This window comes from Xyrauchen texanus, chromosome 24 (assembly GCF_025860055.1).
Source record: "Xyrauchen texanus isolate HMW12.3.18 chromosome 24, RBS_HiC_50CHRs, whole genome shotgun sequence".
Classification (NCBI taxonomy): domain Eukaryota; kingdom Metazoa; phylum Chordata; class Actinopteri; order Cypriniformes; family Catostomidae; genus Xyrauchen; species Xyrauchen texanus.
The window spans coordinates 21749545-21766117 of NC_068299.1; the positions used below are offsets into that span (position 1 = coordinate 21749545).

The 16573-nt window shown below is 38.1% G+C and overlaps 1 protein-coding gene across 4 annotated transcripts in view; it reads left to right on the forward strand.

The window, feature by feature from the left end:
* Positions 1-3657: 3657 nt before the first annotated feature.
* Positions 3658-16573, forward strand: part of LOC127617413 (multimerin-2-like) — a 31056-nt gene continuing 18140 nt past the window's right edge. For 3 of the 4 annotated variants that reach the window (XM_052089374.1, XM_052089372.1, XM_052089373.1), the window contains exons 1-6: positions 3658-4011; positions 11817-11939; positions 12303-12409; positions 12762-12845; positions 14301-14507; positions 15812-16248. In XM_052089374.1, the coding sequence (XP_051945334.1) occupies positions 3698-4011; positions 11817-11939; positions 12303-12409; positions 12762-12845; positions 14301-14507; positions 15812-16248 (1272 nt within the window). In that variant the 5' untranslated portion in view covers positions 3658-3697. Of the gene's footprint in view, positions 4012-11816; positions 11940-12038; positions 12149-12302; positions 12410-12761; positions 12846-14300; positions 14508-15811; positions 16249-16573 lie in introns of those variants that run through there. The other variant, XM_052089375.1, reaches the window with a different exon arrangement.

A 16573-nucleotide genomic window follows, 5' to 3' on the forward strand; every position in this document is an offset into this window, starting at 1 on the left:
AGTGAGAGAAGAAAACATTAAAGCCTAAGAGATTTCAAGGATGCCATTATTCAGTTCCATGCCTTGTCTCCAAGTGTGCTATCACCTATAACATTTTCCATGGACAATAGCTATTGCTGCTGTTATATGACTATGGCTGTATCTAAAACCTGAAAATGATGCATGAAGGTAAGAAGCCATCAAGGCATGTCCGAATCCAGTGTTTCCATAACATCCTGTATATCAAGATGCCTCCATCTGGCCAATTTGTGAAGGCAAAGATGTGTCATTCACTACCTGTGATATCCTACAATCCTGTGCAAGCAGTTTGAAGGTTGGCTGAATGAATGAAAATGGCTTCTGATGGAGCAGTTGAAAGCAGTAAATTAGTTAATAAATATATATTTTTTGTTTTTCTGCTTATGATTCTATTTATATTAAGAAATAGGCATTGCAGTCATTAAAAGTGCACTTGGTTATTGCTACAGCTCACTTGAATTTGTTTTAGATAATCAAACGTGATGGGAGGAAGGCAATCTGAAACCGGTTACTTTCAGGTGCCTTCATATTAAATCACTTATTGACTGAGTGGGTAGCAAGTAGGACTTGGTACAAATATTGATTTTCAGATACGCCACCATCTTCTTGTGAACAATCTTTACACCAATTTGTAAATACCAAAAACAATCTTTCGCAAATGCAACAACATTTTGCTTCATGCGACTAAATATGTGATAAGCTACTGGCTGGTAAATTTTTAGCTCTCACTCACAAGTGATTGAGTAGTATAGTGGTGAAGAAGTTGGGAGTAAAAGTTTGTTTTGACACGTTTTGTGTTAAGTGTCCAAATACAAGATCCAATCAATCCATTTGGCATTGAATGATGTCTCTTTTAATACCCTTTCTGTTCTTTACAGTCAGTTGTTGATACATTTTTTATTAAAAAAAAAAATAGTTCTTATCACACATCTTGGCCTATGTGGTTAACTCCTGTTAATATGTGCTCAACTGAAACTGTCAGATCCTTACTGAACTGCTGCTATTCTTAAAGAGGCAGTACCATTTTAGTGCTTATTCTTCAAAATAGCATAAATCATGCATGTAAACAATAAACATGTGACGGGGCCGGGTCGTGATTCTACACACCCGGCCCCTTATCAGGCTAATCAAGCCTCCGAGAAGGATAAAGGTGCAACAGAGAGAGAGAGCGTTTGAGGGCAGCTGTCCGTCATATGTGTGTGTTTGTGTCTTTTGGTTCAGTTTTATATTAAAACTATTATCTTCAAGTTAGTTCTCACCTCCTCCTTTCCATGAATCCAGTTACACTATACATTTAAATATAAATGCTTCAACTTCACAATAAACATTTATTCACGGCCAGTCACTCCTGTTGTTCTCTTTCTCTCTCTCTGGCGGTCCATTTATATGCCACTCTACCGGTGCTCACTGGAATTAGAGACTGGTGTTAGACATAATTTAGCTGAGGTGTAAGCACCCTTACCACTTTCTCTCTCTCAGGATTGACGCTTGACCACGCCCCCGCTGCCACAATGTAACCAAAATATATGTATGCAATTTAATTATGCCATTTCAAGAAATCATATAAATTTATGGAATAAAAAAACAGAAATGTGACCAAAATAATGAAAAACTAGTGATAAAACAAAATTTCTATAAAATGTAAATTTCATATGTAAGCAAAATGGACATTACAGTATAACTGAAATGTACCTGTATGAATCGAAACCATATCGAATCTAGAAATCTGGATCGATACCCAGCCCTAGTAACAAGGGAGCTGCCTCGGTTGTGGTCAATAGGCAGCTTAAACTCTACAAGGCAGCAGTTAGATGATTTGAGTTTTGGGTAGTGTATTTATGTGAAAAATATGTGATTGTTTTCAACCCATTACAATATGACTGAAACACTTATGGTAATCTTACATTTACAAACATTTGTTTACCCAGCGCATATGCATTCCTATTTGAAAGGTAAGCAATATTTCAATGGAATCTATGGACATGTACATGCTCTCACTTTGTGTCATACTGCTGCCATCTAATGGTAACACTGAGGAAAACCTGAGTAACAACATCCTTGCGCATCTCCATAGTCCCTTGGCATCTCTAATAGTCTGTTTACTTGGCTATCTAAACATACAATAAAAAAAAAATATATATTAATAAACGCAATTATATATGGATATTTTTTCCAAACGAGGACGTCCCAAAATGTCCCCACATGGAGGTTTTGCTAAATTTACAGTAATTCCCTTAACCCTTGGTATTGAGCTCTAGCAACACGTTCTCACCCCAACTCGTCACATACGGACGCTCGGGCAGTTTCGTCACATATTGACGCGCCGGGTATACCTTTGGCGTCATTTTTCAACGCGCAGGGTAGTCCGATATACTTCTATGTAGCTATCTCTGAACCGGAGCGTTGTAGCGTTGAAATTTCACGTCTTGGGTAAGCTCACGCCGCGAATGGGTCGAGAGTCGAGACTGCAATAAATAAAAATAAAAAGGAATAGGCTACAATGGCCCTCCAACTGTTTTTTGATGTTTAAAAACCCGGACGCGTTGTAAAATGACGCCATTCTATATAGCTCTGAACCGGAGCGTTGTAGCGCGTCTTGGGTAGGCCTAAGCTCACGCCGCGAATGGGTCGAGAGTCGAGACTGCAATAAATAAAAATAAAAAGGAATAGGCTACAATGGCCCTCCAACTGTTTTTTTTGATGTTTCAAAACCGGACGCGTCGTAAAATGACGCCAAAGGTACACCCAGCGCGTCAATAAGTGACGCCAAGGGGTCCTGCCCGAGCGTCCGTATGTGACGAGTTGGGGTGAGAATGTGCGTCCGTATGTGACGAGTTGGGGTGTGAGAATGTGTTGGCTCTAGATAGAAACCTAGATCTAATATGTTCATACAAAACCACTAAAACATGTGTTTTTCCATAACTACTTTAAGTATGGTCAGCATGGAAACCATACTGTTTCAACTACAACACTGATTCTTCCTTTGACTGAACAGCAAATGTCATCAGTCCACATTTTCCCACATACTACTGCAAATGGAGGGCTTTCTTCTATGTGGGAGAGAAGTAGAAAAAGATCAAGGACTGTGACGATTCAGAGGTGTTTGCCTTAGAATGTTCATAAAAACCATTGCCCTTTTATCTTGTTGTAATACACATTTAAAACTCACACATTCAACTTTAACATTCTTTTCCGGAGATTCTTAGTCAAGAGTGGAGACAGGAGTATTGAGAGGTGATAAGAGCATAAAAATCCTAGTAACCAGCCAAGAAAAATTGTCCACTTCCTCACTGGCTGTGCAGACAAGTGCGTATGTGTGTTCTTTGTGTTCAAAGAGAATGTCCAGCAGCTTTGAGCTTGTAAGCCTGAGAGCTGACCAGGCTCATTGTTCCAGATTATATGACATTTCCATTGGGAGTAAGCTGGATGTGGGTGGGGGGCTTCATTTCCGAGGATTGTTGGAGGTCTTTGAAACCATCAAGAGGAAGGAGGGGAGAGTTAAAGATGGGGAAATTAAGCGAGTGGACTGACTGACAGGATGAGGGAGGGAAGGAGAGGATCATTTGCGAGATGGGGGGGTGGAGAGTTTCTATACGGCAACACAGAGCAACAGCTTTAAAACAACTTGTAACCCTGTGTTGGACTTGTGCTTTGTGGCAATTCCTTTGTGTTTTCAGACATGGTGGTGTTGAGGTTGGCAGTATTAATCCAGGGACTGCTTCTTGCAGCACGCTGTGAGGTCAGAGCCAGGGACCCGGAGGTGGAGGATGAAGAAGACCTGAAGGACATGTCGCACGGTGGAGGATGGGCACATGGAGTTCCCTTGGTAGGGTTTGGAGCACAGCAGAGACCTGAAGTCTATGGAGCTCCTCAATATCCCCTCAGTAATGGACACCAAGTTACGAGCCATGGATATCCCTCTTCAGATGTGCCAGAGGGAGCAGTGGATCCATCGGCTGAAACTGGGACCAAGGGCTCTTTACCACGCACTGGGTGAGGGTTGCAATTCCTCCTACTCTAAAATGACTGAATTCAGTTAAGGGATATTTTACCCATACATGAAAAGTCTGTTGTCATTGACTACTTACTATGTTGTTCCAAACCAGAATTACTTTCTTGCATCTGTTGAACACAAAAGGAAAAATGTTAGAGACTGAAAGCATTAGTTCACTTTCGTTTCTTGTCTTTTTTCCATACTGTAAAAGCGAACTGATGCTAACATTCAGCCTAACATCCTCTATTGTATTCCAATCCATGGAAGAAATAGGTTTTATGAGTTGGACGGAATTGTTATTTTAGGTTAAGTGAACCTTTTAGTTTTACAAGTGAGTCTGGGATTAATTCATCATCCTTGCTTCATTTGATTCACACACACAAATATGAGGTTTTAGCTGAGGGGAACTTTAAGCAGGGTTCCTCTCATCAGCTCAAACCCCTCTTGCCTGACCTCCTCAAGTTTCTTATCTCCTCCATCTCTTTTGAAATCACTGTTTAGTTGATGTGGAAACTAAACATAGGAAATGAGTTTGAGCAAGCATTTAGAAGTACCCATGTTGTTGAAGAAATTGTTTACATCACCTCTGATCCCACATCTCCTCAAAGTGTCAGGAGTGCCCATATGTTTTCTCTTAGCTCTGGCTAATCCATAGTAATTCATCCTAATTACCTGGAACACATAGGAGCTGAATGTTTCCTGCACTTTGAGATCAGCCTCAGTTTAATCAATGCATGAGAGCCATGTGACTGGGTCTCTCATTACCTCAACCCAAATACATACATTGCACCCAAAATTGCTCAGCAGCAGGCTTAAATCTTTGATAATAACCTTCCCTAGAGATTGGCCCCTTACAGAAAGGTTATTATTAAAATGTTATTATTTTAAACTGTTGTCCTCATGATTAAGCAAAAACATCTGGTTGAGGCTTGATTAAGTGAACTCAATAGTGAGCATTAGGCCCTGAATGTGATGTGGTCAGGATCAGGAAAAAAGTGATGTTGAGATGGGGGATACCTGTGGATGGGGAATAGTTCCACAGATTTTGGAGGAAAATTTAATGGATCAGTGTAATGAAGGGACATTTTTGTACCATTATGGAAAATAAATAACAAGGGTTTAAAATATTTTTTAATAGAAATTTTAATTGAAGCTACACTATGTACACTGTGGTTTTTTTTGCTTAAAAAATAACAAAATGTTATTAATGAGAAAATGCAACACAAAGCCCTCTTCCAAACCATACACTTACAAATACACTTTGATACACCTATAATAACGACTTATATTTAAGAGCTGTCGGGACAGATTTCATGGGAAATTGCATACATAAGTCATTCACCTGTGCGTGTTGACGTCATATCCGTACAGAGCGACAATACGCTTCAGCTACTGTATCGTGTGTATGGTGGAGGAGTAGCATGAGGCTGAAAGTTTGTTGTCACAACGAATGAGAAAAATTGACCATGGATCATTAAAAATGGCAAACCTCTGGGGAATCATCGGTTGTAATAACAAAGAAACCCTGAACAGAGCAAAATCAACAAGAAATATAAATAATTCCTTCACTCCTAGGCTTGGCAAGGACATGTGAGCCTTGAAATGATGTTGACCACTGGTTGGTAAAAATGACAATCTATAAATTAGTAACTACCATGGCCTATTTGGCCAGAATATCCTGCAGTTGTAAAAACTTTACAACGTTTGACCTTATCAGACTAGCAATCATTATGTCTAATGTTAACAGAGGTTGCCTAACTTTTGTAACGTCATTTATTTCAAAGTATCAGTGTTTCCAATAAGTCAAAACAACAGCATAAGATATAGCACTTACTTGCTCCAATGGCATGTTTTCGGATATCTGTCTTTTCCTTTCTTTCGTTGTTTAATTGTCCATTCGCTCTGATAAGATGTCCTGTATTCATGTGTACGCCAGTGCCTCGAACACCATGCATGTGCACAAAGGAGCAGAGCTAAAGCACAACCAAAATAATGTTCTTCCGTAAGATGCATGCAGTTTTATTTTTTAACCACTAGAGGGCCAAAAGTCAAATAGTGTAGTTTTAAGGGACATGTCACGCTGTCTTGTCTGAGCAAAAACATCTGTGAGAATATCAAAACAAATCCAATGTAAAAACAAATTCCGCATACTCATGAAATTAAGCCTTGTTTTGCGAAAGCCAAATTGTCAAGCCACACATCCTTTCAGTCATCCAACACCCCTGATTTCATTCCAGTGGTGGACATTTCTCCATTCCATGTGCACTGTTGCCATGTTTCAAATTCTATCTCATAGATTCTGCTTTAGTTTCAGTTAATCTGCTTTCACTCTGGCTCTGCTTCAGGAGGCTGCAGCTCTATCTTCCAGGCTTTAAAGGATTTTTACATTTTGCATGCAGTTTATTTTCTGAGTCTCGACCAACCACAATAAAGCCTTTCCTTTTGTGCTCAATTCTTTATAAACTCACACTACACTAGCTTATATACAATGTGCTATATTTCTTGGACTAATCAAAAACATGACATAGATTTATCTATTAGAGCTGTTGTATTAAGTGAAAGGAGAAGACTACAAGAACCAAAGAAAAACAAAATCCTCTATTTATATTCAGCCTTAAGTCAGACAGTAGGACACAGTTTCACTGAAAATAACCTCAAAATAGTTTTTTTCAAAACTATTTGATTTGTAACAGGACAGTATACTGGGGGGCCCCAAAGTCTGAGACCTCAAGTGAAATGCTTCTGTTGTGCATTTTTCTAATGGACCCATTTCACAGACACATTTGTGGCTCATTTTAGCATCTTAAAGCTTGATAAAAAAATAAATATTGATTTTCAATAAATGTATAATATATATATATATATATATATATATATATATATATATATATATATATATATATATATATGTATGTATATTGAATGCATGAAAAATACATTTGAGCCTATTTTAAGATTTAAGAAATTCCATTTAATTGAAATGTGTAATGCTTGCAAAATTAAAATAACCAAACCTACTGCAATGGAGTTTCAAATACTGATGCTGAGGGAGTGACCATAAATTTAGCACCTTTCTCTCTTCTCACCGTTATCTCTCGAATTATTTTCCTGTCTTTTGGAAAGTCATGGAAACGTAATAGTGGATATTTTCTTTTGCTGTTGGACCAAATAGGAATGCAAAAATAACTGCCATGGTCTCCCATGTACCTCCTAAGTTTACTTCTGCATTCCAAACCTGAAAATAAAAGAGTCTGGAGTTTAATTTGAATGAAAAGTTAGTATTCCTTAGTATTTGGTATATCTTATTTTACTTTAATTACAGCATTGAGTCCCAAAGTCTGTGCAAACCAGATAACCCATGTTATACAGCATGATTTGAGAATCCTCCAAAGAGCATCTTGTGTGCTTCAATGAAAGCAAGAAAATCTGGCCTTTTATTTATTTAGAAAGGACTTTAATGGGCAATGTCACAAATTTACTCATATTATTAGTGACATACTGTACAAATAGTGTAGAATTGCAAAAATCTTGCATTCATTTCAAGTCATAACATTTATCATTTCTTACCGTTTTCAACATACTAAAGTGTTCTGTTTATTTCCAAGTTTAAATACAATTTTGAATCATAGATTTTTAATGTGGTCTCAAACCTTTGGACCGGATTGAACATGTTTCCCCCATAATATTTTATGGCTTTTACTCCACTCTCTGGAAAATGACACTGGATCAGTGGAAACCGGTTAGATGTCATGTCAGTCTGCATCTGTGCAAATCCGTGGGTATCTTTGTTGGGTAAGGATCCTAGGATGAGGGAAGCTTGTGCGAGGGAGAACATTTCAGACACTTCCTTCCTATGAGGAGCCAAAGCAGGAGCAGACTAATCTACAGAAAAGCATTGTATTTACAGAGATGTCCATCCATAGAACTTGATTGCAGGAAGTGACATAAAGCAAGTTTTGAGTCTGCAGATTGGGGGAAGGGGGCTGGTGTACACCAGGGGTTACAGATGATAACATATGCCAGAGGAGGCAACAAGAAGGAAGACAGTTGTACAGCATCCTTTAATCTTTTAATCCCAGTCTGCCCCAGAATGAAGCAAAATCACAGGCTTGTAAACTATAATGATTCACATGCTTTATCTACGTATTTATTCCAATGTGTCTTGAGATCTTTAATCCCTTTACCATCAGATCCTATTAATCAGCAGGCACATTACAGTCAGCTTAGTGAGCAAGGCAAACGTAATATCAGGGGAGCAGCCATGTAATGCCTCAAATACAGCTTTTATTAACTCCAGGCAAAAAGACAAATGTGTTTCGATATACGTTACAGTTTCAGTCTGTTTTTGATGTGTGTCCATAACTGGGAGTCTTGTTGTGTTGTACAAGAAATGTTGTTCTTGGCCTGTAATGGTCACTTGCATGATTTACCATGTTATGAGGCACTTTGTATATTGAAAATGTGTTAGAGTTGCTTTTTGTCACATTGTTTATTCTCTTTGGACAGAACCACTGTGGTTGATAAAACTGTTCATCTAAGAGAACTGTGTATGATATCCAATTATTTTGTGTCATACACTTGTGTTTAATTAAGAGCCCTGGAAACTCTGTTTATACCTTAAAAATACCCTCAGTTCACACGGTTCACTGCAGAACAAGTCATGCTTCAGGTTTCCTTGTTTAAACATCTGAAATGCATCAGGTATTACTAATTGTCCTTAAATAGCGCGGTTATGTGCTTACATTTCTCCATGTTTTCCAGTCAATGATCAGCCAATGACATAACAAGTATCTCTTTTTGTTTTGTTTTGTTTTGATTTGATTTATAACTGAAGCACAACTTTAGTCAGCCAAATGGATCTGCTGTAGATTGTAGATGTGTCTTGAGTTTTGAGTCAAACCAGAATCAAAAAATCAAAGTACCAGGCGAATTGACCTTTATCTGGCCTATATTCATGTTTGATTTATGTAGAGACAAATACAGAGTTTCTCATACAGAATGCAGTAACCCTTGACCTAAGACTGAACAATTACACCCAAAACAATTTAAGACTTGGCAGTAGATGTGAAGGATTTGGCAGAGGGTGATGGCGAGAGGTTTTTACTTGTTTTACTCATGGGTAATGAGTCATACATCTAGAGGGTTGGCCAACTAAAAACAACCAATTGCAGGCTGATGTTCCTAAATACCCCTTCTCCAAATACATCTGTCCACCCTTAAACTCCATCAAACGTCTGATCTCAGGTCAGTGTAAACGTTTAACTCATAATCAGTAACAAAGACTTGTCAAAGGTTGATCCTCGTTCAAACCTAATGATATCAAATTGACTGAAGTCCACCATCATCATCAATTCTGTTGTGATCACAGGAAAATGACCTCACAGCTGCATGCAATGAAATGTTAGTGCTATTTTAGTGTATGTATCGTATGGTACCTCTTCTTAACTTTTGTGGTTTTAGTGACCTTTCAATTTGTTTATCTCCTAATTGGGCAATAGGATATGTGTTTGCAACAGGTTGGTGCAGGAACTAGCGGTTTTGGCCTGTCCAGTTCAAAAAGGTAGAGTAAGGGGGCTTGTTCATGGCAGTGGTTTTCAAAAAGTGCTGCATCAGGATCCAGATTTTACATTGGGCATCATGAGGTGACCCAGTACAATACCAAACCCATAACCTGTATTTAATGTAGACTTGGACATATTTTCTGTTACCTTGCATAGTTTTTTGGTTTTCAAGGAGGAGGGTCATGAAACCTTCCCAGTGTTGGCACTGTGAATTTGGCGACAGTAGGTCAACATTTTTTTCGCTAAAATCAGTCAGTATTGACCGAAAATATATGTTCCCCAGTGGCCAAAGTGGGAAGTGTTTTTGTGTGTGTGGAATGTGTGAGCTCTAGTTTATCATGAAATATCCACAGGGCGTGACAAAAGCGAGTTGTTTTAAGTTATGAATTATGCAACATTACTAGCTGTAAATTATGTAATACAGTGAAGAACTAAGCCCCCAGACCCCAACCTAACTGTCAGTGGAGTATTCATGCATTTAGAGTGAAAATGCAACCTTAGAATGATGCTCATTATTGTTACGTGACAGCGATTATTTCCTGGTTTCCATGCGGGACCAGAACCCATGTCTCGTGCCAAAGGAAAAGGTAAACACATTCAAATTGATGCAAACATGTCTGATGGGAGATGTAATTTGTCAGTAGCCTGGCAGAATAGGGTCAATTTAATGTTACAGTAACATTTAGTAGAAACATGTGATCATATTGGTAAGCATGTGTCTAATTTAACTTGCCAATATGGGATACCTAGTGTCTACCAATTAGCAGTTAAAACTGCATTATATGATTGTATAGTTAGGTTTTTATTATTTGCATGTACAATTGTTTTTACCACCTGTCTGCAACCCTATCAGAACCAAACTGCTAGCCATTTTTGGGTCACGAGTCCCATCCCACCAGTTAAAAACACTGGTTTACGGGATTGTAAGCCAGTGGAATACATTGTACATTTTCATCTACCTTACTACCATTCTGATTGATGCCAGGGTTTCTGCCATGCAGTCAGCACCATTATCATTGCTTTATTGCTGTTGGCACCAAGAGACCTATTCTTTGGTTTCTGGTTTGAAAGAACAATATTTGCCAAATAAAGGTGGATATAGTTGACACAATGTAATGGCATAAATGAAAAAACTTTCCTAATAATTAAAAACAATACAACACATAAACACTAGTAGTAGTTCTTGTAACTAAGAACTACACAGTGATTTTCACATTATGCTAAACCCTGTGCTTATGTCTTTTAAAACTCAGGTTAAGGACACCTTTAACCCTGGGTTATGAAAGTAACTCAGCATTGCAGTGCTAAAGGGATACAGTGTGAATCAATGCAGTGTTAGCAAGTTGTTCAGCAATAGAAAACCAATAATAATAATGTATGTTTCCCAGTGGCCAAAGTGGGAAGTTTTTTGAATGTATGGGCATGTGTGAGCTCCAGTTTATGGGTGAAATGTTCACAGGGGGTGCCAAAAGAGAGTTGTGTAGCAAGTTGTTGTAAGTTATAAATTATGCAACATTATTAATTGTAAATTGTGTAATACAGTGAAGAACTAAACCCCCAAACCTAACCGCCAGTGGAGTATTAAAGTAGCTAAATGCAACCTCATAAACATGCTAATTATTTTTATGTGACTGTGAAAACCCAGAATTGCAGTGCTAAATATATACAGTGTGAATCAATGTTATGTTAGCAAGTTGTTTAGCAACAGAAAACTTATAATAATCTGCATCAATGCTTGCCTCAATATAGTTGTAGAAACTTTCACATGCTGTTAAGTTTCAAAGTCTTACGGACACAAAATCACTTACAATGGTTAACAATTTAATTGTGAAAAGCCTAACTGATGTATAGCACTGCTGCAAGCATCCAAGTATATTTACTCTGAATTTAACAGTAAATTACTTTTATTCCAAGAAATTTGAGGAATACATCCAGCCACAGATTCATCGAACTAATATAGATAAGCATGGATACATTCCAAACAATACATTACAGGGCTTTATATGTCATTGATGGTTTGATATCTCCCTCTGGACAATGGAACATCTTAAGCCTCATCCCTGAGAACTTGGAGAAAAGATCTTGATAAACACAAGCACACAAAAAGATCTGCATTACTGCTAAGTATACTGCACCTGCAATGAACCTCTAGACTTGACCTAACTGGATAATTCCTATGTTTCTTAACTGTAGAGTACACTTATTAGGCTGTGTGGCTGACATACTTTCATGGTCTCTTCCAGGAATTGGTGTGCATTTGTTCACAAGCGTGCTGTTACTGTGGCAGTATCCTTTGGAATGGAAACGTACACTATGAAGTCCCAGAGTCCCTGTCCTAATGGCTCTCCAGACTGCCAGCTGCTCATGTGAGTGAAACAAATACATCATAACGTAAATCATTTTTGCGCCACTAGCATCAAATGGAATTGAAAAAATAATGCCTTTTTTTTTTTTTTTTTTAAAAGATTTCCCAAACATTCCCCAAATCTGCCATTGGCTGAACAAACAGATAGTCCCATCCCAAATTCACACCAATGGTTGAACCAATGCTGCTCTATCGGGCTGGTCGAGTATGGTCAGCATAAAAATGGCTTACTTGGTTCTGGTAGAATAGTATTATAACATACATAAATATGACATACATCTCCTTTAACTGCCATACACTGTGTTGCCTTCTTTACAAACAAATGTAGTATGTGAAAAGTTTCACTTTGTGTTTCATAATGCAGGTACAAGCTATCCACTCGCCCAGTGTACCGAGAAAGGCAGAAAATCTTTACTGCACTTCTATGGCGATGCTGCCCTGGGCACAGTGGGAAGAACTGTGAGGAGACAGGTATTGATGAGCTTATACAATAATGTTATACAAAAGAGCTTAAGGTGAAATTGGTACCGAGAACACAAGGTGTTTGCAATGTCAGAATAAAGTGCTTTACTTTTGCACCAGGATCACAGTTTCTGTGAAGTTTGAAGTTTTTGACACTTTAATTTGACATTGACTTATCGTTCCATACTAGTAGCATCATTAAAGGTTTTAGTCCACTTTGAGTGACTTAATTGGACCAGATGTGTGTAAAATTATTTTGATCTCCAGAGAGGCACTTGGTGGGGGCACGGGGTGGTGAAAATAGGGGCCACTAAACCAATAAAATTCACATTCTCTCTCTATTTTCTTTATGCTATGTCAGTCCCAGATGGCCATGTCTCTGACTCTGAAGACTCTACCATGACAGGGAGACCTCATACAGGAGAGCATAAAGCCACAATCAGAGGTGTGTTCTAAAAATCAATAAATAAAATGTATTGTCTCTATTTATCAATTGATATTTTTGTAACCTGTTATTCCAATCACTCTATTATAAATGAATAGTTCTGGTTCAAGATGCTGATTCATCAATACAACGTTCTAGCCATGCTAGCGATATAGTAATAGCTATGACTAAAAATACCTGTTCAGCTAATGTGTCCAACTATTAACATTAACGCAAGTTTACATGTCAGGGACTATATCTTCTAGTGCAGTGTTCCCCAATCCTGGTCCTGGAGTACCCCCAACACTGCACATTTTGCTTGTCTCTCTTATTTAACACACCGGATTCAACTCATTAGCTCATTAGTAGAGGCTCCATGAGCAGAATTGGGTGTGTCAAATAAGTCTAAAATGTGCAGTCTTGGGGCTACACCAGGACCAGGTTTGGGAAACACTGTTCTAGTGGAATGCTGGCACCTAATGAATTGGCTTTATGATTTTTTTATTTACATTTGCATCCTTACTATTTTTAGTATGTATTAACTATTTAATAAAAGCAATAAGGCACTCAAAGCCATTCTAGATTGTTAAAATAGTAATGGCTAGAGGCCGTTGTTCAATAGAGCAAATTTCACAATATATTCACAATGTAGCAGTCAATCCTACCTTATTTATTACATTTATATCAGACAAATGGGGTCTACTCATTTTCTTTACTCAGAGGCACATGCAGCACCAAGAATATGGATTGATCTGAAATCTTTTCATGTGGTGGTCCATTTAAACTTAGTCTTGGCCATTTGCTTACCAGTGACTGGCTGACGTCCCATGGCACTTCAGTTCTACTTGCCTGGACCACTGAAACCCCTGCGTAAAACAAACTAAGGAAATTACAAAGTGCTTTTGTGCAAATATTTATTTGCTCTGGGAATGCTATTGCCCCACATGGGTGGACGGAAAAGGGTGCATGTGCTTTGTAAAGACATGGGGCAAGCCCACACAGGGTGTGAACGTGTGTGACCAATTTTCAGCCCAAGCATAGTCAAAACAAAAATGGGCTTTGTTAAATACACACATGCACTGGAGCACACACACGTTCCAGAGGAGGCAATGCAATCCAACGCTCCAAAAGCAATCCTTTGAGCTTGTTGTTGGGACACAAACAAAGGCTATGGAGACAAACCTGAATATTCCCATGCTGCTGATTATTCCACTATGACACTCACCACACCTTAATGACCTTCCTGAGATTCAAATGCACAGGTCAAAGAAACATTCATGCAGCGAACAAAGAGAACTATCTGATGGCGGAACTACTATCAGTTGATATATTGGCAAAATGTCATATTACCATACTAATCTTACTATTTTTTCATATCTATATTGTGCAGAAATAGTAAGAGTCATAAGTCCCAGCACTGCTGTTGTGCTTTTCTATATTTTGACTTCAAATCAGTGTCATGTGTCCTCTCTCCAGGATATAACAAGCTGACTCGGCAGCTAGAGAATCTGAACAGAGAGCAGAATGACTTCCAAATGTTTGGCAGTCCACTGTATGAAGCTCATCAACCCGATGTAGAGAATAAAACTGCAATGGAGCCCAGCAATGACTATGAGCAGCACAGCCCTAATGCTGGCCATGACCACCATCACAGTCAAGACTTTGACAGATATCCTCTAAAAGGTTTTGCTTCTGTAATAAGTTTTTTTTTTTTCTACTTTTGTATAAACAAACAGTAATGAAATCCAATCATCTCATATAACATGACTTTGTATTCCACCCAGAAACTTGCTTACCATAGACACTTCCATTGGTTGAGATATTATGGGGGTATTATTCTGCCAGTCTTGTTTATAGATGGTCACACTTACATCCATCTAGCCAGATAATGCCGGATTTAGATAATGCTGAAAAGTGGGGGAAAACTTTCATTCCTCTGCGGTGACAACTCTTGCTCACTGTCCCATTACAATTTCATACTCAGAATATCCTCTCTTTCTGTGGGAAAAAAGAATAAAAGTCCCTCTATACATTGTATATTCATTAGCACGATGTAATGGTCTATAGGAATAACACAATACGAGAAGTTCAGATACAGACAGAATCCTAATCTTAATGTAAGGACCCATTTTTGTGAAATGTTGTTAAACTAGTAAAAACAATGTTGTCAGTGTGATAAACCACTACTCAGTTATCTATACTACACTTTAGAACATGAGAAAAACAGGATGACAATACATTTTGAAGCTTTTATCAGACACCATTTTGAAAGCACATGACCTCTACATTGTTAGATTATCAGCAGGGCAGCTCATATATATACAGTGGGGTCCAAAAAGTCTGAGTTCACATTGAAAATCTAATTTAAAGGAAAAGGGGCACATACCAAGTACTGAGAAATTCTGAAATTGGAATTTTTATTTTACATTTTCAAGTGTTAAGTGTGATAATATAATTTGCAGTTTAAAAAAGGGAATTAATTTAGAAAAATGCTAAATAGATTTTTATAAGTGGACCACACACACACACACACACACACACTTGTAGAGGATGTGAAAGACTCTAGGCTGTTGACGGGTCAGTTAGAAGGGTCAAAAGTCAGATGAATGGCTTGACCTGAACTGGAAATGGAGATATAAATCTTTCCGACATGATATCACTGTTTCCTCGTGAGCTACACAGTAAGTAAAACAGGAAAACAGCACAATGGGTAGTATTTGATCCAAGAATGACAATAAAACAAAATTAGTATTTTTGGCAAAAACCAATGTTATTGCCGGAATTGAGACTAATAAGGAACAAACTAAAAAAATAAACTAAATGTTATCAGTGTAATCCTTTCAAAGGCAAATGCAGTGACTTTCTCACATTTCAACATTCCACAAAGCAATTCATAGAAACATTCTGTTTGTTTCCAAAGTATAGGTGAAGGTTCACTGTTAAGGCCTCTAGCATGCATAGTTTTTTAATGTCCATGTTTGTTGCAGATCCCTATGCTGTTAATGAAAGCATCCTTCTTGCTGAGACATCTTACCTTAACCATGGGCTCCTGCCAATCTTGAAAGAGGTTGTGATGTCTCAGCTGCAACCTGTGCTGGAGAATTTCAATCTAACCCTGGAACGCCTCTTTCAGGACGTGCAGGGCTTGCAGCGAGACATGGCTCAACTCCAACATAATCAAAGGCAGGGGAGAGTCAGTGAACCTCTGGAGGTTGACAGAGAGGAGCACAGTCATCAGGAGGCTGTTGAGGAAGAGTTGAGGGATAGCTTACAGAAGTTGGAGGAGGTGAAAGCTCAGTTTCACAACCACCACAATGAGATAGAAGGGAGGCTCCATGCACAGAAAAACATGCTGCTTTACAACCTGACGAACTTCAAGATTGAAATGGACCTCAAAATCAAACGTAACCAAAAGATGCTACAGGTCTGATTATTTTTGCAGATATATGTGCATCCTTGTTTTAGTAAGGAAGATCAAAAGAATCTTTTCTTCAATCACATGATGCAAATTTTGTATATATATATATATATATATATATATATATATATATATATATATATATATAAAACTTGTTTTTATTGTAAATATTTATTTATTAATAAAACAGTTGACCCCTTTAAGACCCTTAAGGATTAAAACAACATTTTTACATTTTTATGAAAAGGCACATTTTTTTCAGGTCAAATGGAGTAAGAAGACTTCTTGATATTTGTGACTCACAAATTCATGAAATTTGTAAAAAAAAAAA